Source organism: Anabas testudineus, chromosome 12 (assembly GCF_900324465.2).
Source record: "Anabas testudineus chromosome 12, fAnaTes1.2, whole genome shotgun sequence".
NCBI classification, from domain to species: Eukaryota; Metazoa; Chordata; class Actinopteri; order Anabantiformes; family Anabantidae; genus Anabas; species Anabas testudineus.
In genome coordinates this window covers 13,721,632-13,749,391 of record NC_046621.1, presented here as the reverse complement: position 1 = coordinate 13,749,391, position 27,760 = coordinate 13,721,632, and the positions used below count along the sequence as shown (strand labels likewise).

General features: G+C 41.2%; 1 protein-coding gene across 3 annotated transcripts; it reads right to left on the bottom strand.

Annotated features, from left to right (window-relative positions):
• Window positions 1-50: 50 nt before the first annotated feature.
• On the bottom strand, window positions 51-26,107 carry ldlrap1b (low density lipoprotein receptor adaptor protein 1b). 3 transcript variants are annotated; one of them, XM_026355108.1, is made up of 9 exons: window positions 25,800-26,107; window positions 13,890-14,032; window positions 13,020-13,132; window positions 10,433-10,547; window positions 9,313-9,385; window positions 6,152-6,247; window positions 3,720-3,850; window positions 3,333-3,367; window positions 51-1,003 (listed from the first exon to the last, which is right to left on the bottom strand). In XM_026355108.1, the coding sequence occupies exons 1-9, from the start codon at window positions 25,882-25,884 to the stop codon at window positions 865-867; spliced, it is 930 nt and encodes a 309-aa protein (XP_026210893.1). In that variant the 5' UTR covers window positions 25,885-26,107; the 3' UTR covers window positions 51-864. The 3 variants fall into 3 exon arrangements, with proteins under 3 accessions (XP_026210893.1, XP_026210894.1, XP_026210892.1); XM_026355109.1 differs by having other exon boundaries at window positions 3,759-3,853; window positions 25,800-26,105; XM_026355107.1 differs by having other exon boundaries at window positions 3,720-3,853; window positions 25,800-26,103.
• Between the last annotated feature and the right edge of the window lie 1,653 nt (window positions 26,108-27,760).

The window sequence follows — 27,760 nt, the reverse complement described above, 5'->3', positions numbered from 1 at the left end:
ATTAAAGTCCAAGTGGAAGAGCGCATACAGGCACTAGACAGAAGACTAAATGAGTTTGATGATTTTATTGACATTAAATTCCCTTACATGAAATGTGTGCTTTTAAAGATGAATGAATACTGAGTGCAAAAATAGATTTTGCATTAGAAGAAAATAAGATTGTCTTTTTGTTCATATCCATTTTTTTTTCCCCACACAAACACTCTTAACACAACACATACACACATATTTTTAAAGCTTTTGTTGTCCAATGAAAGCCTCAAGCCTTGAAGCACATAGGTAGTAACTTTATTGTTTTGCCCAACACCAGCACTGGTGCACTGATGAGTTTTCCCACTAATCCGGTTTCATCGCTCCATCTCAAAGTAAATAAAACATGTGACAGCATCCACGTTGGCCTTTCTCTCACTAAACTGTTCCAAACTCTCGTAATTCTCACGTCTCATTTCATTTATAAACGGTATACGCGCGCGCACACACACAAACACACACACACACTTTCTTTAGCACAAAGTCCACAAAGCACGTACCACAAACACATTACAAACAGTGAATAGGTAAACAGACGCCATAAAGAAAATAAAGCATCGACTGTAACAAACTTTAAATGACTGCATGTTTTTCCATAGAAAAGGGATAAATTGGTTTTTATTGCTTTGGCCTTTTCTGTGAGCAGCCTGCTCATGTTGCTCTTCTCTGGTCCTGTAGATGCTGGTGCATCAGAGAGCCACTAGACTGCACCGCTGAGAGGACGTGGCAGCAGGGAGAAATGTTTCTTATGCCACTTCTCCGGTTTTCAACCATGTTTTAGGACCATTTCTCTGCAGCTCGCTCTGGTTTTCCCTTCTTGGCGGAGGCCTCACTTTAGAACGTGTCTTTTTGTGCAGTGAAGTCTGTGTCCTCTTGGTCCCATTTGCTTGGGGACAGGCACTCTTCAGTGTTGAGATCCTGAGGGTTTACCCCAATGTCCAGGACCTGGGGGTTAGTGCGAGACTCAGCGAGTCTGAAGAAACAGAGAAATTGTATTAAAATCTGCTAAGAAAAAATTTACAATTAATACTAAAGACAATTCCTAACATTTAAAAAGCTTGTGAGCAATGGTAGGCGTAAATAGAAGTGAGATACTGTAAAACACGGTCCACAATATTATAATTTAAAAAATAGGCAAAGCCACATCTGGACATATGTGGCATTTCAAACGACTCCAATTAGGAACTAATCAGTAGCTCACCACCACGTAAACACAGACCATTTTTGTTCCCCTCTCATTCAGATTCATTTCACTTACAGAAAGCGAAGCTGATGAATGTGAGGAGGAGACGGAACATTTGTGATGAAGACGTGGACGCACTGGAACACTCTGTCAGAAATGCTTTTTATGAAGCTCAAATGGTGGAATGACAATGTGAAGGGTGCCCCCCCCTCCCTTCAGCAAATTTAAGTTAAGTCAAACAAAGGTTCTCAGCTATGTTAATGGTGAATGACCTGAAAAGAAAATGTGAAACTACATGTGTCTTAATTACTCTGGCTGAACACTGATAACCAGAAAGATGAGCAGGCTTGAATGCTGGGTTGACTGGGAGAGAATGAGGTGGAAGTCACTACATTTAGTGAAGGACATTGTTACCTGAGTAGGATTCAAAGCTATCCAGACTGCGGCTGGGGGTGCAAAGGAAACATCACAAATCAGGCAACAATGATATTCTGCTTTAGTGCTGTAGTAAATCAACTGATACATTTACGTGGCCACCATCTGACTTTCATTTCATCCAAATGCTTATGCTCTGAGTTGACTAACAAAAGTCCGTAACCACAGAGTTAATTAGAAAACAGACCAATTTTAATCTTTGCATGAGAGAAAACAAATGCATACCATACTCATGTCTTCACTAATGGTCAACAGGCTTTTCTAGCGGCAATAGATCCCACTCCACAGCCAGCAGATGGCAGTGCAGTCTCTCAAAGATGATTCCTGACTACATTTAGTCTGTAGTTCATTACTAGTAGTATTAGAGAGCTCAACTAAGCCAATTTAAATGTCATTCAAATAAAAAAAAAAATAGAATAATACTTAGAAACAGCAACTTTAGCACTGCAGTATGACAATATAAGTGTCTGGGACACAAGACCCTGGTGCCCGTTTCCATTGTGAGTGTTTTGACATTGCATAATCTCTTTCTAGCGAAGCATAAAGAATGAGGAGGAGAAACCACTTTTGTCTTGTGCTCACAGGTTTTTTATCTGAAATAATCTTGTGGAAGAGTTTACTCAGAAGGTACAGTGATGAAAAATCCCACTTATATTACTCAACTATAAACAACTCTTTTAATCCAGAGCTTATCTCATTCCTCACACTGTACTGTATGTGCCACACTCCAGCTCTCAGGTACGCAATAGAGAATACAAGTAACAGAGATATTCTTATTCACCTAATCATGAATTATCTCGCTTTTTTTTTTCCTGCTGGCCCTTGGGACCCTGAACTTCCCTTAATTACATAAATCTACATGTGGATGCATCTCTGCTTATGCAGGGAGCATCCTCATTAATCACAGAGTGGGGTGATTAACGGTGTTAGGGTGTAATTACAGTCAGTGCAGACAAATAATTATCTGATAACAAGGCTAAAATTGTCTCTTAGTGCTCGATAACAGAAACAGTGGAAGCCATTCTTTATTTCTCTAAATGATACTGAGAGAATAACAAGACTTCTGTTGAACTAGCAGAGGAAATAAAAAGCAGCCAACAGAAATAAATACACTAATAAAAGGGCTGAATGAGTCTTCATGATGGTCTGGAACAAATAAACTGTTACACAGTGCAAACTGACAGCAACCTACCACAGTTATCAGCTGATAAACAGTAAACTCCACTGTGATGAGTTTTGCTGAAGATGAAGACAGTCTAAGGAATTCGAATCAACCTTTAACATGAAAATTAGGAGACCTAGTCTTTGTCCTTGTGCTATGGCACTGCAAAATAAATTGCTTTCCTGGGGCTGATGTTGGGATATAAATACCCCAAAATGTGCAGCACCCATCTGTAATCAAGGGGTCATATAAAATAAAATCGGTGTGTGGGCCTGAGATGGTGGTAAACCAAGTCTACGAGAGCAGCATGACTCAGGGAGGGTGTCGGTTGTGCCAGGGCCTGTAAACTGAGCCTGTCTCCTGTCTGTGGGAGTGCACTGGGGTGAACAGAGTAGAAGGAGAGGCAGTGTTTATGACAACAGCAGCCCAAACCACAGGCAGCTATTTCCAGAACAGCAGCTTATGTGGCTGTTTAACAGAGCCCAGGTTTTAGGGAGAACCCAAATCTCCTCTGGTTCTCACCTTGAGAAAGCCTCGTCCAGACCGTCCTCCAGCTCCTACAGAGAAAACACATACAAACTGGTTAAGACGAAGTTTTGACTGTTATGACAAAACAGAATAATAATACAAGAAAAGCAATAGGAAGTGGTTATTCATGGGATACACTTACACATGCACCTTTTCTTCTACATACTGTACCTACAAGGGTCTCAGGAGGTTAATCTAAGGTACTTACAGCCCCACACCCTTCCCAGCTATGTTACCATTTGATAAGGCCAGTTTGGTTCAATGGGCTATTGTCTAACTCATCTTAACAGGTACTGGTCATCCCTGGTCCTACACAGCATTCTTTTCTTCCCATCTTATTGATCCTAAACAACTAAAAGGTTAATGACCAACTTGTCGTACCCATACAGTATTGTTGTTTTCTGTTGCGTGATTATGCACCATAAAGGGATCCGATTCAGTCTGCTTTGTTCCTGAGTGGACCAGTGCCGCGTTGGCTCCCTCAGCCAAGTCCAGAAGTTTCCCCGTGGCTACCTCTTCAATAGAAAACATTGTGATTAACATATTCTCATGCAACATGTATGCACAAAGTTTGATGCTACACCAATAACACACATCTGCTTCGCCTTATTAAGCCTCTAATGTATCTCATCAATGGAGCCATCTGTGAATTGCAAGAGTAGAGTAACATTTGACTTACATGTCTGACCCCACTGCTCTAGAATGAGATTGGCTTGTAATGGCCCTGCATAATGATTAATGTGTGTCAATACTGTGTGTCAACACTAATTTCTGTCTAGACTTTAAGCTAATGTTGTCCACTGAGAACAGTAAAACCTCACTGACTCTTCTAATACAAACACTTCTAATACCACAACCTCACTCCATTATGCAGACATTTCAGACTTGACTACTCTTAACTGATCTTCTTGCTCAATATCTTTGAAGCACACATACAACTGAGTCAGCTTGAAACAGCAGTTCACCCAACGTGTCCTCTGTCAGTGGCTTTTACAGTATTCTGCTGTTATGAAGAAGGCTGAGTGGGACTGTGAGTGTCACTGAGGGGAAAACAGAGACGGATCAAGACTCATCTGATAGTAATGCCCCTAAATTAAGAGCTTAAGTGTTTCTTAAGGTGGAAGTGGTGCTCTGCTGGCACATCCAGCTGGCACGTTTAATTAGTGCTTCAGCAAATAGTCACTTAATTGATTAGTTAATCAAAATTCCATTAATCTACAACCATTTTCATGATGTTTAATCAGTTCTGTTATTTTTTATTAATGACAGTAAATGAATGTGTTTACTGATGATAGAAAACTGTGATGTCCATTTTTCTATTTTTTTGACATTTTGTGGGCTACTTGCGAGTCATCAAATTGAGAAACTAATGGCCAGAACTAATTGTTGCAACACTGTGAGGAGGAGGCTGCATAACGACAATCATGCAAACTCCCATCGATCAGGTTAACGCATTAAGAAGTGACATTTGCATTTTGGATCACAGTAAGACGGCTGGTGTCGAGAGAGATTTGAAGGTATCATGTCTCAATGAATACAGCTGACTCAACTCTGACAACACCAGTGAAGCCAAGATAGCCTCTGACTCAGTGGCATGTCATTTGATCAGCCAAAGTGAAGAGTATATGAATGTAACGTTCTGAAAGCTCTAAAGCTCTGTAGTCCTCTATCACTGCTTTGGGGCTGATGCTTAAAACCTCCGTCAGAAGAGTAATACTCTGCCAGTTTCAAAAGGGCAATCGGAGGCTCCTAGAGAAGCATGTATTACTCTGCTGTACAATTACGCCAATATGCTTTAGAGAAATCTAATCCACTGGCAGCTAAACACCCCACAGAATGGTCAGCTGGATAATGTTCAATGTTCAAAAATGCACAGCATGCCTCTCTGTACCCAGAATCTGGTTCCAAGACCGGCTTTATTGAGTTTTCGCTCTGGGGATCATCCTTAATATTGCTACACACCCAGGGCCACAGCCCAAAATACAGTGTCAGAGCAGATTTAGAGAGATCCCTCTATGGCTGGATGCCACTTGGCTGGGCAGGGGAGGGAGATCAGTACACAGCTGATGTTTTTATATGTTTCTGGAGTTGTCTCCATTTCAAATTGAAGCAAAGTATCAGGGGAAACACTAACAGCAGCATACAAATTGCGAGAGGAAAAGGGTAAGCATGAACACAGCTAAATAAGAAAGAAAACATGGCGAGCAAGTGCACATCCATTGTGCCACTGGCAACTGGATGCTTCTCATCCAATTTCATTTTTTAGGCTCTGGATGAAACGGAGCTAAAATGCCTCAAGGTTGTCTGGCTCAGTGAATGTCAACAACATGTTTAGGAGGCATGACCCACGTCTAAAGTCCTGGAATTTCTGGAAATCTGATTGAACAATGGGGTCACAGAACATGTAGGCCTCTTTTTATGCTTTGTAAACAAAAAGGCCTGTAACCGTGTTTCCACAGTCAGAAAGAACGATAATGTGTCCACGAATTATCATAAAATACCAAGGGGATTCAGTTCCACGACATGACAAAGAGGGCATTACTGTTTTCAAATAATAATAAAAAAAAAAACATTGTTACCACTTAAATCATAAATAACCACCCTAAAACACAATTCAATGTTCATAGCAGTGATTAGAAAGGAAGAATACCCAAGATAATGGACACCCTGGTAAGCTGACCTGCAGCCTCAATATAGGCCAACCTCTGACAAGCGGTCGAATACTCTTGCTTCCCCTGAGGCTATGACTGCTGTGACTGAGAGGGAGACAGAGAGACAGAAAGACAGACGTGATGGTGGGTGACATGTCTCACCTCCTCCCTTCAGGCTGCTCAGGCTGGCCGTGCTGTCCGACTGGGTATTACTGGCTCCCTCCCCATCTGAACCCGATTTCACTCGCTTCTCTTTCTCTGTAGTGGATGAGTGGGATAAAGGAAGACAAAAAGACAAAAGGGAAAAAGAGCAGTCAGTGACAACAGGCAAGTTTTCACTCAAACTGACTGCTGAAGTGCTAAAGAAACAGCAAATAAAATACAGGTATTAAACATTTCACTGGCCGGGCATATAATGTGTGTAAAGTAATTAGCCGCGGTAAACTGGCAGATAAGGTTGAGGCCATTACTCAAGCCCTGTCTCTAAACAGTAAGTGCAGTAGGAGTACTCTGTAGTATTTAAGCATCACTGACTAGGCACGTGGGTCAGACTGGTAATAAGCTCTGCTCACTCCAAACATTCTCACCTGCTAAGTTGAAGATTTACTACACAATGCAGGTCACTAAGTGCAACTGGAAACAGCACAACAATGCTCACTCAAATAGAGTAGTTTAATGTTAATGATAGACAAATCTTTGAAGCCTGCTTACTACAAGGAACAGACAAGAATGACACCAAATTTCTGTACTGTTACAATAAAGTACACGCTAAAGAGGGAACCCGTTTCTGCAGGGACAACATGTGTGTCCTGCACAATGTCAATCTAATAAAGGAAGGCCCATTATCCTGTTTCTGTTTTTCAATATTGTCATTTCCAAAACTTCTCTCCTTACTGAAAATGAGTGAACACCACCTTCTGATGATTTTGACAGGTTAAGACTCCTGTCTGCAATAAAGTAAAACATCACCATTTGGGTGTGAATGGTATGCAAATATTTAACCAAATAGAGAAGTCACAAAGGAAAACACGTGACCATGATAACTGTGTGAGGCAAACATGCTGAGCCCAGCTCTCAACAGAGTGGCTGGATAGGACGTCCACGGCAGCCTAAATGAGACCGTCACCACAGGGGTGTTTTTATTTCATCAGCATCCTTGGTAAGGAAGAAAAAAAAAAAGAAAAAAAAGAAACAACGCATCCTGCTTCCCATGAGCCCAGGTATCTCAGCAGTGGCAGTGTTGCAAACATTTCCGTAAGCGCCTCATGGTCTTTCTAGTGCGTATTTTTCTATATCAAACTGCTGCTAAACATGAAACTAACTTAAAGACATGCAAGTTCAAAGCTGACTACGCTGTTTACAGTGAATATTCTAGCTGCAGTATACAGCAGAATGTGGGTCAGGGATATGTGGTGGGCTGTGGAGAAGCACCGTTGGAGGTGGGAGAGGAGAATTTGTAAGTAACAGCAGTCAACTAGAGACATACAGTAGATACCCCCGCATTTTGCGCCGATTCTCAGGGGTCTTGTAACTTTAATTAAACAGACTCAAAAGGATGTTTTTCCTATTCCTATCTCTCCTTCTCCATCCCTGCCCCTAGAGAATGCACTGTTTCTTTTTGAAAACATTTTCTTTTTTTTATTTCTTTCCCCTCTATAACCCCCTACCAGCTACAGTAGACAACAACTCCTCTTTATCAATGACACTGAACTGAACTTAGAGAAAACGGCTCTACAAATTAACTGGATTATAAAGCCTGAGATAAGGGGAGGTGAAGAATAATAGGAGAAGGAAAGATTAAGCAAGGCAAATTAAATATTCAACTCAAAACTACGAGCAACCAAATGAAGAGGCGTGAGCCTGTGGCCTTCATCTTGGGAAAAATAGTCCACCCCCAAAAATGGAAATGTGCCCACATTAAAACATTCCTAAACATCACATTAGAAGCAGAAGAAGACGAAGGGGTAGAAATGGGGAGTGAATAAATAAGCTTGCCTTCGCCTGAGACAGGATCAATGGCACTGACGCTGAATCTGTCAGGGGGCTGAGCTCCCACTGACACACAAACACACACACCAATTTCCATTCCCTTTTAAACACTCCATCCCAACACCCCTCTGCCCCTCTTCATGCTCTCTTGCCCCCTCGCCTCATCCCCATCCCCCTTCCTTGCTTTACTCTTTTTTGCTCCTTATAATAAATAGAAATGAGTACCGAGATGGGGGGAGGAAAGGGAAGAGAAAACAACTTGACGGTGGGGGTGGGAGGGGGGAGGTGGAGGGTAAAGGTGCCAGGTGCAATTCAAGACAGACAGCAACAATAGCTAATCATAAAATTCAAAGAGTGCCTACCAGGCAACACACAAGAAAAGAAGGGGAAGATATGAGGAGGGCGATGATGCAGAAACCAATATTATGTGGCAAGAACCGTTCATTTAGACTGAAGTCTTGCATGCAGTAAATTACACGCATGTTCTGCTGAGCTCCACAAAAGAATCTGTGTGACACCATCCTTACACAGCACTTCAACTGCCTGCTGTGTCCACATTTGTGTCTGAAACATGCACAAGCGCCTAGATAGTGTAGTGGTAAGATCGCTACCCTCCATGTGCGACACTGAGGTTCAAATCCTACCTCCAGTAAGGGTTCTTAGGTTTACCCTTACCCTGCCTTGTAAGTCGCTGTGGATACAAGCAATGTAAATGTAATGTCTACTGTTACGGGCACTCCCAAATTCACAGAGGTTGAATGCTTTACAAGTTTAAGATAAAGCAGAAAAATATAGATGCATAACAAGGACAAAAATATGATTTTTGAGTGCAGTTAAGTAAAACATATCAAGAGATAATCTATCTGAGCCCCCACACGTGGGAAAAAGAAATTTACACTAGTCAGCCCACCTCTTTGTCACAGGCTAGCCCCAATTCCTCTCCACACCTCCTCATGTTGATACCTAGGGGAGTCTTTAACATGACTGAGCTTCCTGTAATAAAAAGGTGTCAGCACACTAAAAACAGAAATCTCTGTTCCCTGGGTGATGATTTAACCACTGTGGGGAGACCTGGTCCAACCAATGGGGACATTACTCTATGGCAACTGGCAGCTCTACAGTACTTCCTCTAGAGCAGGGTTGAGAACCCCTGCTCTTGAGGCCAAACCCAGGAAACCTGAGGGAATAAGAGACCACTAGGACTGAAGATAAAGAGTTTATACAGTTATACAGTTATACAGAGTAAAGAATAACAAAGGGGGAGGACAAGGAGGAGGAAAAGCACAGCTTCACTCATCCTTCACACTCTCATCTTCGAGGGCAACCATGCGTACCTTCCTTGGCAGCCTGCCAGAATTCAAACGCCACTCTGAAAGCTTGAGCCACCGTAAGGGTTACCGCCTGGGCCTGTTAGAAGAAAAAAGCAGAAAAACAGACGAGAGTGAGACAGACAGATACAGAGAAAGAATAAAACAAAGACGAATTATACTCACTTGCACCTCATCTACAGGAAGGAAAACTGCAGGAAGTCAAGGCGCTATGAGTGGAATAAAAACAGGAACTGACCACTAACACAAGGAGTGCCTCCTTCACAGATACTTGAAGAGGAGGAAGGGAAACCTGCGGGCTCCATGACAAGTTGTTTATGTAACTGGGAGGATACATGGCCTTTGGTCAAAACTAAATTAGAGAGGGAAGGGAAGGAAGAGGAGGGAGTGTCTCGCTCAGTCTACAAACCTCCAGAGATGGAGCAGATGCCAGGATAGGAACGACACCCTCCCCACCCTTTGTGTTCTCACTCCTCATCTAGTGACTTAATATTTGGACATTTGCAATAAAGCATGATTCAGAGAGGCAGTGCAGTTGTTCCAAGTTCTCTTTGCAACACATCTGCAAGTGTTTTGCACAGACTGCCAAGAAAGTGGATCAAATACCTGCATGACAAATTCACAGCGTGAAGAATTTATATCCTACAGTTCCTACACAGCCTGTAGGATTATTTCACTATATGTTTAGATATATGCACTCAGTTGGCAATATATGAGGTGCCAACTATAAATCATCCCTTCATGAAGATGGTAATGTTACATTCTGTCTAAACTCTTTCAAAGATGAGACTTAAATGGCAAAATTAAGAGACACTGATAGCCCGTAGCAGAATTCATATAGTAGCTATATGTCCCTGTTCCCAATTTTTACGCTAAGGTTATGTGAATAATGTGAATATTTTATTTAACTTTCCTATAAAAAATAATATTTGTATTAAAATGGAAAGTGAGCATAAAGTAAAAATTATATTTGAAATGTCGATCCAGGCAAAATGTGGGTGCCCTTTCAGAAGGTGGGTATGTTTAGTTTTGTCTTTCATGTGAATATTGTAGGTTGTTGAACTACTTTGGGTAAACAGACAACTTGTGTCTAACACACATAATTTCTAGAAACTCATTGACTCACCATTTTTCTTTTAGTGCAGAGAAAGGCATGACACTCTAGAGTTTCGTTGTGTTGGCTCTGGACAATGTAAGCAAACACTTTGTCATACATCTTGTCCGCCGTGCAATATGATATTCTGAAAGAAAAACACAACCATGCAGATGCACACGTTTTAATAAAAACTAAAATAAGATCTTGTAGCATCATTATAGATCAAGTGAGACCATGAAACTTCATCTGCAGTAAGCCCTTAAGCTGGTCCAGTAATCCGAGTTAAACTGTTCAGTGCAGCATTTCTGTAAAAACTATTATGTAAAAAAATCCCTGGTATTCTTGATGCCAGCTGCACTCAGTCTCAGCACTCTGCATGTAATGAGAAACACATTCCAGCTGTGTGCAGGTACAGAGCTAAACAATGTCTGGAAATTGGAATGAACACATGCACAATGGACATCTGTGCTATTCGGTAAGAGGGATACCATTCATTTGGACTTTTGAAATGAGTTACTGTATCAGGTGTCCACCCTTAGCTAACAGACATTGTATCTGGCTTCTGCGAGGTCATTGGCTGATGTTACATTCCTCTGTGTCTCGTGTGCATGAGGTATGACTCTCGCTTGTCAGTCTCAGGTTTGGAGCATTACAGCTTAATTTTAGCTTTTCTCCACTATTTGATTATCATGTCATTACCCTAACACTGAAGTTACAGGCATTCTGGCCAGGTGGGGAGACCTACAACAATAAAATATTCTTTAGTAAATGTGAGAAAACCATATGTCCTTCCTGTCATCTTCAAGCATCAGCAATAGTCACACACTTGGTTAACTAATGCTTAAGGAATATACTGTGTCTAACCAATAAATCTAAGTGAGTGAAGAAAGGTTTGTGGGAGTTTAACAAATGCAGCGACGGTCTACACAACACAAATAGGATTTACAGGCTTATGTTTTAGTGACAGGGCATCAGGGAAGCTGGGTGTCTGGGTGAATCAATTTCTTAGTCATCCATCTTTATGCATCAGATGTCTGGGGAGGAGAATTCCACAGGTCTATGAGATACAACCAGGTGCTTTATCTCTTCACACCTTCCTGAGGTCACAGCTGGCCTCACCTCAGGCCATTAGCCTCTTAATTACTGTACTATTTAAGTTCATTTGTCAAATGTGGCCATGATTATGAGTGCAATCACACCCACACATTGTGCTATTATCTGAATTCAGGAACATATTGCCAGTAGAGATGAAAGAATTAGTCTAGAAGTCTGCAAACTGTGAGAGACATGAGATAGACGAGACAGGTACCTGTTGGTTTGTTTTTGTAGTTTGACTAGCTGATTTGGCCCATTTATCAAAACAGTCAACAGTCGCAGCTGTGGCTGCGACACACTGCTCGTGCACGCAGTTAAGGTACTACTTGTTTTTCATCATGAACCATTGTGATTTTAAGTGTCCTATAGTATTCAAGTAATCCCATGATGATTGTCTGTAAATCAATGTGTACACTGTAAACAGGGAATTAAAATAGCTAATTTGGTTAGCTTTAAATTCTGTGCATTTGCTAAATATAAGCACAGCAGGGTAAACCACAATGCACTGAAGTTGAAACCCACATCTACTTTTGTACTTCCTGTTTAAATTTCCAATGTAAAGGTGTAAAGGCATAAATAGAAAATGCTGTAGACTTGATAAATAAACTCCATTTTGCACAGCCAAGCCACTGTTATTCAATTATAAGCAATGTAGAATTCTACAGATGAGAGGACTTATCTCTAAAATAACTCAGCATCCCAAGGTGACACTGGAGAGCTTGGAACATGGTCAGTGAAGACAACGTGTCAATCAAATTGTCCTAAAAACTGTCAGCAACTGAGATTTGTCCTCAATCTGCCAACTTTTAGAAGAAATTATTAAACATAAGACTGTTCAAGCTTGGAAAAATGATGGAAATGCTCATCTTGCCTTGATATGTAGACTCATAAATGTGGAACTTTCAAAAAGTGATTCAAGCTTTGCTCATAAGCTCGAGGCCAGCAGAGGTTAGGCAGCTTTCAGCATGCAGGGCCCGGCAGCCAAGTAAGATCTGCAGGCAGTGTGTGTGTGTGTGTGTGTGTGTGTGTGTGTGTGTGTGTGAGTGTGTGCGTGTCACACACACCTGAGAAGAATGTCAGACATACAGCTGTTATATGGCTTCCATTAAAGTTGAGATTGATGAGAGAAACTGCTGATGGACAGACTGCTCTTTTTCACATGTACAAGTGCTAGCACACACACACACACACACACACACACACACACACACATACACATACACACACATACACACACATACACACACATACACACACATACACACACATACCACACACAACCACACACATACACACACAACCACACACACACACAACCACACACACACACACTTGATGCAGATTTTGAGTACACCGCCTTACAGTGATAGATGAGAACACCAGAATAACAATTTGGTTCATGAAAGTGATAGGGACATGCTTAGGTGAAAGTATTTCATAACTCGGGACGCCCAGCTCAGTCAGGGACACTGAATGTGTAAGAAATATTAAAACTGGTCTGAGGAGTTGGAAGAGGGCTGACCTGTATATGGAGATGTTTTCTATCAGCTGGTTGGAGGCACTGTCGTAAAGGATGATACCTCGTGGGGACACGGTTAACGTTACTTTCTGGAGTTTTTTTCCACTGGCTTTAGCCTAGAAGATAGAGAAGGGAAAAAAGAAGAGGGGGAGACCACAAAGAAACAAAAGGTTGTGTCAGTGAGACAGAGATAAGGGGTAAAAAAATCTAGCTCAGACTTTTAATCTTTAATCAGACCAGCCCATCAAAATCCTTTCATTCCAGCAATACAAGCTTGATAAAACAATTACGTTTCAAAACATTTCCTGCCATCAAGCTCTGATAAACTCTAAACTTTAGGACAAAAAGGTCAGAGAAAAACTATGTTTGACTGATTAGGGTTGAATAATAATAGGAAGATGTATGTTGGCTATAGCACACAAACAAACTTTATTAAAGTTGATTGTGTGCAGCTGAGAAGTAATACAATCTTTTTTAACTACAGCTTAAGGTAATATTATATTGTAATATTACATCAAGTCCACCTAATACAAATAGACATTCAGCACCATAAGCAATACCAAGGGCAGCCAACAGATTAGGTCAGAAATTCTGTCTCCATCTTCATACATCACCATGTCCCGAATGCCACTATCCTGCTACCACTAAGTTCATTATCGCTGAGCTGCCAGATCCAATAACATTAAGCCTATTCTACCACGATAAAGGTGGCTGAGCCACCACCGAGCAACTGTGTCCAAACTAATTGCACCTTTTTCTAAATGTCAGCCAGGGCCACACAAAGTAAAGTCAAAGTGTGTTGGCAGGAGATTTTGGGGTGCTGTGGTTTTATGCTACTTCACTGCTGAAAGTGTGCAGATTTGTGTCTCTCACCGTGGCAACTATCCTCTTGACAGCTGCTGCAGATAATTCCTCTCCCTTGGGCTGCTCAACCATAGTGACTCCCAGGTACTTGAGGTGGAAAACCATGCCCTCCAATAGGGTTTCCCTCGTGTCTGTCCAGTTCTCTGGAAGCTCTGCAAGATGAGAGAAAGGCAAAAGTGACACCTATGTTCCTCAACAAACTTCCAGTTTTACTGTTAGGCAGGCTGAGAGAAACTCTGTTAGACATGTGTTCCTACAGTTCACCATTTTTCTGGTCCCCTAGTAGGATTGTAGACTGAACTAGATTAGAGATGACAGCAGCCAAACCATTGTCCTCATTATGACAGAGTGTAATGAGCACATGCCTTTTGGAGTTCTCATTATATTATATGTCTTTTTCTATAGAAAGTTGTAAATCTATTGGTAGTTTAAGTAAAAAAAAAAAAACAACAAAACAAAAAACAAGGCACAGGCATTTATTTTAAAACAAAATGAAAGGGAGTCATCATTTTAGCTGCTTCAGTTGTAATTATGCTACTTGGACTGCATGGTAAAGTGAATGAAAAGCAGCAAAGAAAGCAGCCGTGTCAGTTATTAAGTCAGTTACCAAGGAAAGTATATGTTTACTTCAGTTTGATTATGTATCATCTTTACAGGCACAACCTAAAACTTAGAATATTTATCATAAAAAAGAAAAAGCTAGCAATCTTTGAAAAATCTTCAACATTGTTTAACTACAATGTTTTGAAGGTAACTTTATGCACAAACAAATCAATAGTGTTGACCAAAATAGTAACTCCAATTTACATGTGTGGATTTTGTTTTTTTAAACATTACCTATCTACACATTAGCTCTCAGTTTCTGCTAGATTGATACTTTAATTTCCCTGTGTGGTAGCAATAAACGTCTTATCAATCACATAATTAAGACGCCTCATCTGCAGTCCTCAGCTACTTTCTTGTTTTCAACAATTCCATTATATAATAAATTTAGGTAAAACATAAAACTTAGGGATGGTATTTAGAAGAACTGTTGTCATTTAGATGATGGAGATTAGTGAAATGTGAGTTCAAGAGATAAAGCTAAGCTATCATGATGGTTTGCCAGGATACATTTACAATCTTGCCAACTTCTTCATAAAAGATTTACAGACTTGCAACAATGAGGTGTGATGGTAGGCAGAGGACATCCGTCTCCTTAAACAGGCCCAGCAGAAAACATAAATGCCACCATCAGCTCCTCCTTCTGGGGTGGTCTTCAGGGGGATCAAAATAGTTTTTTGTCCATTGTGTTTTTGTCCACAAAGAGTTGTGCAGGCAGCTATATGCTTGATAACACAATGTCTAAAACACTGAATTAAGCACCAAAAGAAAATAAATGTGTGCAGGGCAATCCAGTTGTTCATCACATATTTTACAATAAGATCATTACTGGATTGAATTAATGAGAGAATTGGTCACAATTTGATTTTAATCATTCAAAATGTGATCACAGATTCCTGCTACTTGTGAGTATTTACTGGTTTTGTCGCCATCTGTGACAGTAAACTGTGACGAGACAAAGCAAGACATTTAAATATGTTAATGTGATCAGGGAAACTATAAAGGAATGTTTGTGTATATTCATATTTGTATTTGATAAACTGAACTGACAGTTTTTATTATTAATCTGTAGATTGTCAGACTAGTTTGCCTCCACTGAAATAAAGCTTTGATTTATTTTCTCAATTACATCTTGAGTCCTTTAATTTTCTTCAGCAGCACATGATTTGTATGCAATGTTAAATGAACTATTTCATTCTCAGCACATTAGAAGCTGCTGTCTGATTCTTCATGTGAATTATTATCCATTTTAAAAAGCATTCATGATCAACCAGTTATTTGAAAATGATCATGGCTGATGACTGAATAATGAAATTAAAAGGCATAAAGTTATCATTTCAAGAATTTAATTTAATTTAATAATTATTAACATTTTTTTAATAAATCAAATGTTTAATCACATTTTTAATGCAATATTCACAAAATAGCCCTTAGTTTGTTTACCAAGTGAAGTATAATACACAAAAAAGCTTCTAAATGCATTTAAACTTTGTAAATACCATCGCTTAAGAAAGACTTTTGTAAAAAAGACTAATCATTTGGAGAAAGAAGCTAGGTTAGCCTATAATATTCCTTTCTTCTCTAGCCAAACCAAGCCAACTGTCAGTGGTTATAGGGAATGGTTTTTAATGGTCTAAATGCAGCTCTAACCAAACCCATACTTAAGTTATGGGTGAGTCTGACAGTGAACACTCACTCTAAGGTCAAGGTCTTAGAGCTCCTAAGTGCGGGAAACAGATCAGGCTGTCCTCCCCTGCTGATCCAGTAGTTACATTAGTGCCCAGATAAGTAGCACCCTACTGTAATATAACCTGCTCCAAGGAATCACTAGCTGCTATTCATGACCTAAATCAAGTTACCGAGTGGTCCCAGTGGACTATAAATGTCCATTACGAAGCATGGCCACTTAAGACATTTGCAGACAGTTAAACAAATATAATGCAAGCTTAGCCTCACCTAGCCTAGCATGGCATATCTAACCTCTTGTGCTTGCTTGTGTTTGTAGAAGCATTTCTGTTTGAACCTCCAGCAGTGTCTACAAAAAGGTAAAAAGCTGACAGCTGTGTTCAATTAAATTTCAACAGTCCATCAGATGTGCTTTGAAAATACTCTGAGTGATCCAAGGGTTGTCATTCAACAAGGCACAGCAGCAGCAGCAGGCTAATGTTGGTCCAGTGGAGAGATTCGACTGTTTGCAGGAGGCAAGTCTCCAGGGATAGGCAGTAGTCTTATGAACCCCTAGACTAGACTACACAGATGATGAGAAGTACGGGGTAATTAATATTTTGTAGTAACAAACAACAGCTTTGTTCAGAACCTGATACAACTGCAGTTCAAACAAGCAATTTGAGAATCTGGGCTATTTTTTACATTGGTGCATATACCCAGGCTGCTCCTTTGTATGGAATAACCATCTATTTTCATATTGGTCACATTTGCATTAACACCACCAACCCCCAACCAACACTAGCACCAGCCCCCTGCATGGCCGCTTTCTGCAGCTGCACTGCTGATTGGAGCAAACTTCAAAGCTATACTGGAGCTCCTGGTCAGTGTTGCTTGTTTAGATGAATAAACCAGAGACGGCAGGCGATGTGTGCTGAGTGGAAAGACATAGGATCTGGGGGGGACAGGTAGAGTATGTGTAAGAAGTGTGAGGGTTTGATTAGCCATTCATCTTCAAAGAAAGGTGTGGATAATGAATCGCTAGTTCATTTGGTCCTGTTCTGGCTCCTGCTCAGCACATCCTTACAGTGCACAGTACCTGCAGTCAAATCCTCCAGAAACGCTTTTATATCTTCTCAGCTCACACCTCCACACACACACACACACACACACACACACACACACACACACACACACACACACACACACACACACACACACACACACACACACACACACACACACACACACACGTGAAAAGCAACCAAATAACAATATGTGCAATACAGTTCTGCATCCACACAGAAAAAAAGAACTCTAATCATCCATCCAATCATCAAGACAGTGAAAGAATGTATGACAACAGATAATGTTGCAGTATGTCATACTCACTAGCCTTGACAAAAATCCCCTTGGCAGCCACTCACTAAAGCAGTCAGCTTGTAATCACACAGCCAGTCAGTGAAGTTCACTCTGCCAGTCAGATGGAAATCTGCTCCAAACAAGTCTCAACCCTCCGCAGGTAAATCTCAGCCAGGAGAACAGAACCACAAACAAAATACATGCAGCAACTCCCCCACTCTACAGTTCACTTTCTGCATCTGAAGTGCAGTATAAGCCTACAGACTTTTACAATCTCTATATCACATCATCAGCTGAGTGTAAAACAGTGTAAAAAGCAAACAGAGGTTTAATGATACAGGAACCTCCAATGTGTCTTACATAATAAACAAATTCTCATGAGCATCTGAGAATTTGTTTAATTTATTTTTGTTTGTTTATTTACATTTTCTAAAATATGCTGTATTTTCCCAAACTTCAATTTAATATGGAGTTGTCCTAAAATCAAGAAAAAAAAGTCTTAAAAACCAAACGACTTATTTAAAACAAGGGAACATTATTCCTTCTTTTCTCATCCCCTCTAATTTGCCTGACCTTTCTCTGACATTGAATAGGATACCAATATGAAAAGTTAAGACTATTAACTGTACACTATGAAATACAGTGTTCAGTATTTGCAGAGTTCAGTCAGGATGTTGGAGCCGTGGAATTTAATAAACCTGTTTGCGGGAGTCCACACAGTATTTCTCCTGCCAAAGAGGTTTGAGGGTGAGACCAAGACCATTTGATTCTTAGACAAGACTGTTGTGAAGGAAGATGCGCTGGTTTTAGGGTTTAGCTTCTCCTTTAAAATCAGATAATTTGAATCTAAGCCAGGAATTCACATGAAGTTTTAATGAAGCTAAAACTACAGAGGCAGTTGTGCCCTTTTGATGCAACAAGAGATCTAGGGAGGCAAGACAGCACAGAGGTCTCGGGAATTATAATCAAAGGGATTTGAGGGCTGAGCCTGTGCAGCATTAAAGCAGCAGAAAGGGTGGTGGGTATTTTGGTAAAAGCCAAAACAAGAGGACACAAAGCAGGCGACTTGGACAAGGGAGGGTCAGAGAGGATCGCTATCACTGCCCCTGTCAACCACCAGCGACAGTGACATTAATGAGGGGAGGATATCTGCTCTGCCTGGCCTCGTCTCTGCTTTAAGATCGGAAGATGCAAGATAGACAGAGAGAGAGGGGGGAAAAGACAAACAGAGGAAGCGGGACAAATATAAATGAAGATCAAACAGATAAAAGAGAACAGAGAAATCATTTTGAAGTCAAACACCAGGACAAACATGCAATTGAATGTGGGAGTCAAACTGCCCATGATAAATTCACAAACGCATGAACACCCTTTGCACAACAAATATAATGGACAATTAGGGAGGTGCAGCAATTTAATCACCGTGGAAACAGCAGGAGCACACTGCTATGCTGCGAGTGCAGGCTAGAGAGGGAGATATGCACACAGTGATACAGGCTTTAAAAAACACAAATCACCAGTGCCATCCTAACAACTTAGTCATTTTATCAGCTGCTTCTAGCCAACAGTGGTTTTCTGCTTGAAAATGCTGCTTTAAATACAAGACATGAGTTTTGTTGAGAACAAAGATAAATTAAAGATGAAAGTGCCCGCTAGCCCTCAGCATCAGTGACACATTTCTCAGCCGAACACCATATCCAAAGTGACAAAATTGAGCAGGTGACCTGAGTTTAGTGTGACTGAGTCAGACGTACTGAAACTTTGCACAATGATTAACTATCACATCAAACTGTAGGAGTTCATGTACGAGCACAAAATCTTTTCAAATCCCTGTTATTGACATCATTCTACAAGTGATACCAGATTTTGCTAACAAAGCTGTGAATGCATGAGTAAGCCGGTGCAGTTAGATATTCAACTGAGATTTTCATGAATGATTATTCTGAGTTTCCAAGGAACGGCAGGGGGACTAGTAATAAATCTAGGTTTAATGTACAAACCAAACAATGTTAAGGTTAACAGTTAAAGCCCCACCGCCCTCCACAGCTCCAGCATGACTCCATGAGTCAATGAAGAACCTTCTCAGCACTGACAGCTCTGTGTGTGCCGTTACATCAGCTTCAAGGAATGAATAACAAGAAAATCCCAGTACATTCATCTGAGTCTGTCGACAGGCAGTGTTACACATAATTAACAGAATTAGTTCATGGTTCTCTTTTCAATGAATTTGTTGCCGAAAAGAAATACCACATCCTTACACATGAAGGTAAATACTAAACCTTCAAAAATTAAAAGAGTTAAATACAGTTCCTTCTTATTATGATGCAGCACTACTGTAACCAGTGAGCAAAACAAAATGTAATCGTTTGTCTTAAACTATTTAAGGCCTCAGCTGACCTACACAATAAGTGAAGCAACCTCCTCTTATCTAATAATTACAATACACGTGTAACAAGGGGGGGAAAAAAACTATTGCAGCATTATTAAATTCCAATCAGGACACTTTGGCTAATTTAGAAACTGCCGACTCAGATGAGAGAAGATGCCTTGAGGGATACACAGAGGCGCAGCACAAAGCTTGTTGAGAGAGAGCCTTAGTCAACCTCTAACTATACTTAAAAAAAAAAAAAACTTGAGTGCTACATTTCTTTTGGAGATTACTGCAGTTGAGTCTCACATGAACATGTTATGTACTGAAGATTATATATGCTGTTGAGTCTTTGCAGTGCAGGTTAGAGACTAGCACAATCATCACCAATTCCTCACAATGGGAAGCCATTATGGGAAAAGCCTGAGATAGAGCATTGTTTAGAAGAGAATGAGTGAGTGTTAACCAAAGGGAAAAAGCGTGTTACTGCACATGAAGGAATTGTCAGTGTCTGTCTCTGACTGGTACAAAGACCGATCCCTCCTATGAACTTAGGATTCTATGGAAAGGATATAGGAAATGTTTTACATAGTATCAGAAGCCAAGGTCAAAGTCTCTCTGTGTGACGCACGCAAACAGTATTAGTCACAAATGACCACAGAGACATAAACTACAGTCCAGTTCACCAAAGGAGCTATCAATACAAAGTAAGATGAACACCGTGTGAGGATCCTTTATGTCCAGCAGCCAGTGACCTCTTTTCACTGTCCTTGGGCACCTGAATGTTCCTCTAGTTTAATCTCCTATAACAACTAGCTTAGCAAGATATTTGTATTCTAATATTTGTGTTGGAAGATATGGTGGAAGCTATGCATGACTATGTAGCTATCAGTATTTTTTATGATGACCATCCAAAACAATTCCAACGGGGTGAAAGATAGGATTCATAGAGGATAAGAGTCTTATATTCACAATTTAATTTAAATCCTAGCATTGAGACACATGTCTTTCAGTATTGGTTAAATCCACTCAAAGAAGGAAAGTGAGGAGAGGGAGAGAGCGAAAAGAAATTAGTCGTCATGTCAGTCAGGGATTACAGCTGATGACCAGCTGAGGCCGGAATGTACTCAACAAGAAATCAGGCTTTTGAAACGGATCCTTAAAACATCCTGTACACAGCCATGCCAAACGGGAAGAGCAGGATTCGACTGCAGCCGAAATATCTAAAGTTGAGTCACGGCAAATGGACTTCCTTCTTGTTAGGTCAAAAGGTTTCACTACTCATCATTCTCGCTTCGTCAATCTTCTTAGTTTGCTAAGACAGCAAAACAGCTGTGTAAAATAGTCTTAGTGATTTGAAAAGTTCTTCAAGCAGAGATCACCAAACATTACCTACAGTAATTCAAGGTTCTCACATGTCAAGACTGTTATTTTTGCTGCTGTTTTTGGATTCCTAATATAATATACAGTATTTTGCTTTCGTGTTGTTGACACAAACACAAAAGCACAAGACATAACCTTGAGATCTAAGACGGATATTTTTCACTACTTCATCACGATATAGGCTACGCGGCTTACCAAAATTACAAGTAGCAAAGTTAGAGTTGTCAGTAATTGTTGAGCAAAAATAAAAAATGTTCTTCTCAGATGTAAAGAATTCAAAGCTTTTCTTTGTCAAATTTGTGGAATATTTCAAATATTTCCTAGCAAACTGAACAATACATATTTTACAAAGGAGAATATAATTTGGATCAAGCTTGACCAAGGTCGGGTCCAATGGGAACCAAGAGAACAAATAAGAGCCTGTAAACCAAACCAGTACAAGAAAAACAGCAAACAGTGAACAATAAACCATTTGTTTGCGTTGACTGTTTGAATCTTTGCTTTAGTCACATAGATCTCTGAGACTACAGTAGATGTAAGTACCCCTCTTGTTTAACCAGTCAGCATTTGACACACGAGACTGCAGATTTGCACAATGTGTCCCTTAAATTTGAAACGTCTGCCTGTCAGCTCTTCTGCAAATCTCATCCTCTATATCTCTACTCCACTATACTTATTTTCTTTTTATACCCCCCTTCAGAGACATGTTTCAACTCAGGGCTATACTTTTGGCAGGAGATGTAGACACAGGTGAAGTGGACAAACCCAGGTCAATGGGGTAAGGGAATGTTCCATTAATGAAAATAATCCCCATGGATTGCTACAGATTTAATATACAAAATGAGTTTACTGGAAAGGGTGTGTCCACATGAGGTTTCATAAGCTTTCACGAAGACGGGTGGAAAACAACAGATATCCTGCAATATTCACTTGAGGACACATGTGGCATGAACATCAGTTTTGTACATACACCCAAACAACACCCCACAACTCTTGCAGGATGACTGAAGGTTGTAGACAACCAGTCAGCTTGCTTGTGCTTTAGTGGCTGCAGAAAAATGTTCTTTTCATGCTAGCAGTGTGTGTAGTGTAGTAACATAAACTCGCTTGAGGTGAACAGATTAAAGGAAAGGAGCTGTAATTGCTGGGCTCACAGAATGACCACCAAAATAACAGCTTCCAGACTGAGATAGCGATCTAAATATACTTAACTAGGCTTTGCAAGCTTTTCCTCTTGATGTAAGTCTCAGACAGCCTTTATTTAGGCACCAAGATCTCTTACTGACAATAGAGCTAAAGGGGGGTTAACCACCACACTGAACATATGTCTAGACATATGGCTGAAGGAGATTACATCAATTATTTCTTAGTAGCAGGTGAACTGGTTAACCACTGTACTTCCTGCCTAGGCTTAGCTAATGCTTTCACAAAAAAATATACACATTTTATTTTGGATCTGCCCCAAAGGAATTTTAAAATTATAATATGTCTTTTTTTTTTTTTTCAGGCTAAATAGTGTTCACTGGGAATAGATGTCTATTTATTTATTCGCAGCTAACTAAATGCAATCAAGCAAATAAAATAACACATGCAAACAGTTCAGTTTTTGTATCAAGAATTCATCATACTTCAATTTAGTGCTCAATTTAGCCTGTGCCAACCGCTGATTTATAAACAACAATTATGATGTTTAAACCATCACATTTTTCCTGCAGAGTCAGCTGAAACGTCTGAAATCAAATATCCTTTTCCCCTTAGGAATAGCAATCGCCCTCTTGGAGAAACAGTGACAAAAATGATAGTGCAGTTCTTTCCGCACACGTATGACTCTTTACACCAGCCCCACACACAGAAGCAGTTAACATTTACAGAAGAGCTAACAAGGCTATAAATCAGTGAGGGCTTTACAACTCCATAAATGAAGGCTGCAGGAAGTAATCTCCATTACAAGCTGATACTGTAGCTTCCTTTGGATGACTTTGTACAGAGGAGACTGACTGGTCAGAGCAGCACCAGCAGTTCAGGGTGAACTGACCAGAGCACACCACACAATATGATGCAGAAGATGCTTAGGACATTGTGTGCCAGTCATTTAGCATTAGGATATTTAAACCGAAGCTACAGATGTATTATTTAACACCAGCTTCAACTTCTGTCACAGCAGTGACACTATATGAATAATGTACTCAATGCAAATTAATTAACAGCTACACTACCTACCATCTCTGGCAGCTATAACCACCAAATGCCATCACATCAATCTACTGTAAGTGTTAATATGATGCAGTCCAAATGGTTTGAGATCACAAACAATCCCCATTAGCCATTTGCATGGATCAACTGACATCCTGATATGCTTCAAGAGTGACAACCCAACTCCTTGACCAGAATTTGGGAGAAGAGTGTTTCTCCTCCATGAAGACAGAGATTTTGTGTTTCTACACTTTTCAGATAGGCAAAAAAAATGGCCTTCATGACCTCAAAAGACGGTTAACATTACATACCATTTTTTGCCTCTCCCAAATGTTCTTCCAACTATTTGGATGTAATGACAGGTTAGTGCACAGAGACAGACTTGGCAACAGCTCAGCAGAGTGCAAAAAGCAACCGAGTTGTTTCAAACCATGCAGGAAATGACCTGGTGGATGCATTCTTGCCCGTGCACAGAAAAAGAGACTGCAGAAGCACAGAAAAAAAAGGTGTTAATTCCTGCCTACTTTTAATGCTGAAATGCAGCCATCGTTAAAGAGACAGGGCCAGTTTAATGAAAACAATACTGAAGCCTGTTATAATCCAACACTGACAGAGGGAGTAAAGGAATGCAGTGGTGATAGATGCCAAAGAAGTGAATAAGCTGCTTTGACAAGGCCATGCCCACACACAGGAGGGAAAGACAATCTCGCTAGAGACATGTAACAAAACTTCACCTCAAATTATGGGCCTGTCTAAATCTAGAAATTCTTCCCTTCTTAAAAATAACAACCCAAGTAAGAGCGCATGCAAACCGGAGCACAATCTTACAGACAATACAAGATGGAACAAGCTGGGTTGTAATGCTAACTCTGTAGTTTACTGGTGCCCTCTGAAATGCAGTTAAGCTTATGATTATATCAACACACATAAAAAAAGAGAAAGGTTAGCAGTTGTTTGATCGCAAGCAAAGCAGAATTCTTAAGTAAGTTAATAAGAGTGACTAATACATTTTGACAGCTAGATAACTGACTGAACAACTGAAGTCCAGCAGGTCTCTGCTCGACTTGTCTGAGGTGGCATCCGAGACAGAGAGAGCAGGGGAGGGATGTGACTTTTGCTACAGACTGAATGTGGAGTCAGAGCAAAGCTCAACATCGGTCTGAACGTCCAGCTATCAGCGACTGATTGGTCAGTAGCTCTCTGCATCCACTGCCTGGTCTGATGTGGAGGGAACATGCTGATTGTGCATGACTACCTCCCCCCCCCCCCAGAGAGGAGGGGGCCAAAACAAAGCATCGATCGCACTGTCTGACACGTGTGACATCTTGCTGCCAACAGCTCCATTGTCTATGATATAAACAAGGGGGGAGAGAGAGAGAGAGAGACATGGGAGCAGGGGACATCACCCCTTTGTGCAACCAAACATAAAAGCCACATTCAATGTGATCACGCTCCGCTGCCTGGGCGATGGTTGTACACATTGGAGAAATGAAGCCAGGCGTCACAAGCCAAACCGGCAGCTTTCATAACAATTAGACCCCTAATTCGAGCTTGGCATTAGGATGAACTGAAGACCCCTCTAAGACTTCAACTCCGCAACCACTCCTCATCCATCGTCTCCTCTTTTTTTTTGTTTCACATGGTGTATTGCCTAGCAACAGTGCGTTGCTAGGGCTGTGCAGCCTTGCCAGGAAGACGGCCACTCATCTGTTCATGCCTTTTCCCACTCCTGTGTCTCTACTTGTCCACACGCTGCACGATTTAAGTTTCCTGCACAGGCTCCTGTTGCAATCAAACCATGTCCGGGCAGCTAGCAGAGTGACGTGGCACACAACAACAACAACAACAACAACAAGAGGGCTGCACGGGATTCAAACTTTTGTGGTCACATGCGTCCGCTTTTTTGTTTGATATCCGCAAATCGAGCTCAAACAAGTCCCTCGACCCGCTGCTCATGTGGAGAAGACGAGGCTGCGACTCCACCAAAGCTTCAGCAGGAGCCCTGCTGTCAGTCTCAGCGTCAAGTTCAAACGGAACGGGATATGAACTCAACCTTTCATTACGCTTTGTAGTGCCAAGCTGGGGATTTGTTTGTTTTTTTTTAAAGAGTTACCGTGTCTGTCAAACACCTTTTCCCCCCCGCAGCCCGACAGCTTTTTAGCTCCCAACAAGTGCCGCTGAAATCCGCTCAAGAGGAGTTGGAAAGTGCGTTAAACGCCGGGCGGTAACGTCCACGTTAGCTTCTTGTCGAGGTTAGCTTGTTTTAGCCAAGTTAGCCGAGGTTTTAGCCAAATTAGCAGCAGCTAACGCCTCTGTGTGGATGTACGCGACGGCGGAATACTTACTTTTATGTCTGCCCGAACCCCACGACTGTTTGGCGATACTGGGGCTCCGTATAATCGCCCTTCCGGCGGATTTCAAAGCGTCCATATCCAAAAGTGGGGCAAAGAGCCCGGGAGCCGTCCGTCCGTCTCTGTCGAAACACTTGGTTCTGGTTTAAAACAGCCCTCTCCCGTTCAAACTTTTTCTCAGCTGTGTTTCTCTGCCCTCCGCACGCTCGGCTTTCAGTCGATGCTGGATTATCATGTTCGTCCCCCTGGGCGGTGTTTTGTATGTAAATGAAGTGAAGCCGTTGCGGCGGCGGCGGCGGCGGCACTTGCAGCCCGGGCGGGCGGTGCTGCTGCTGCTGCTGCTGCTGCTGCTGCTGCTGCTCTGCACACACGCAGCTCACCGTCCTCTTGCTCCCACCCAGCGTGCTCGGTGACAAAGTCGTTTGGTAGTCCTGTCACGAAATGTGTTTGCAGGGAGCGCTCATGTTTAATGCAGCCTCGACGTTTCGTCTCCTCTGACCTGCTCACAGCGTGATCTGTCCAGTGGAGGTGTCAGCACAGCCATCAGCACAAACGGGGTTATATCCATTCAGATCAGCCACCTCTGCAAATTCACATTATATATAATAAGGATTTACAACATAGGTTATTGTATACATATTATAATATATAATTATGTGCATGACCTCTGCCCCAGTGCTCTGATGACTAGTATCATATCATAAAGTGAATAGCTTCAGGGAATAAAGATTTGTGAGTCACTGCTCCAAAGTGAAAGACACAGAGTTCCTGCGGCACATCTGAAGGAGCGGGTTCTCCTGATTGGAAAGAAACATTAAGTTAGGGAGGTTTAAACTGTAAACGAAGATGACTCAAGTCATTTCAAGAGGAAACCCTGCTGACCACTCAAGAAGAATTTATAGCGTACTGATCGTTGCATGCTCTGTATGAAATGTTAGTATAATACTAGACACAGGAAATCGCTCACAGATCTCACAATCTTGACATGAAGCAATTTCCAAGTAATCATCCTTTCAAATTACTCTTCTATAGTATTGGCTCCGATATTAAAGCATTCCAGGGCCAAGCCCAGTTTACACATCGAGTTTCACCGAGGCGTCCCCCCACACCCACTAAACAAATCACTTGGATGGATTTCAAAAAATGTTGCAGTACCAGATTCCAAAAGAGACAAAAAGCGCAAAGACAGGAGTTGAACAGGCTAAGACATCCCCAAGGACATATTAGGCCATCCCACCACCTCCAATCTGAGTTAGTTTCAAAGGGGGTATTATCACTACATCAGTGTAGCACTGTAAACTAAATGAACTCTCAGTACTCAAACAGGTGCACGCCTTATAAATCACTGTTTTGTTCGCTGCCTGCTATAACCATACTTCATTCAAAAGCATGAGACAAAAGAATGCACTCTGCTGGTACATCTGCCCTGTAGTGAAGCACGCAGTCTTGACTTTAAAAGCAGCAACACGGGTAACAGGTAAAGTAGGCGGTAGAAAAATCAATGAGTTTCTGCTGGTAGTGAGAGAACAAGGCTCCAACCAGACATGAAGAGGAGCATGTGAGCAGGCTGACCATCATTCAACAGAGCTTGTTCCTCACTCTGAAGGTAAATATGAAAGGCAAAAATCCATGACTTATTTATGCATGAGGACAAATACAAGAAAACAAGGCGGCTGCACCGCGTTTACACACACACACACACCGTTACACACCAGTGCTGCAAACTCACCAAATCTTTACCAATCATCTGAGAAAACCCAATTCATTTTAATCTGTTTCACTGGGTTTTTTGTTTACCAGTGGGACAGGTATAGCTATAAGTGTATGTCCACAAAGAAAATAGCTTTATGTTAATTGATTCAGTCAAGACATACAGAAAAGCTGTAACTGGTGCTTCTTGTTAATGGCGTCTTCTCTTCAAACAGCTTGATTTACTGTAGATATGAGAGGCCTAA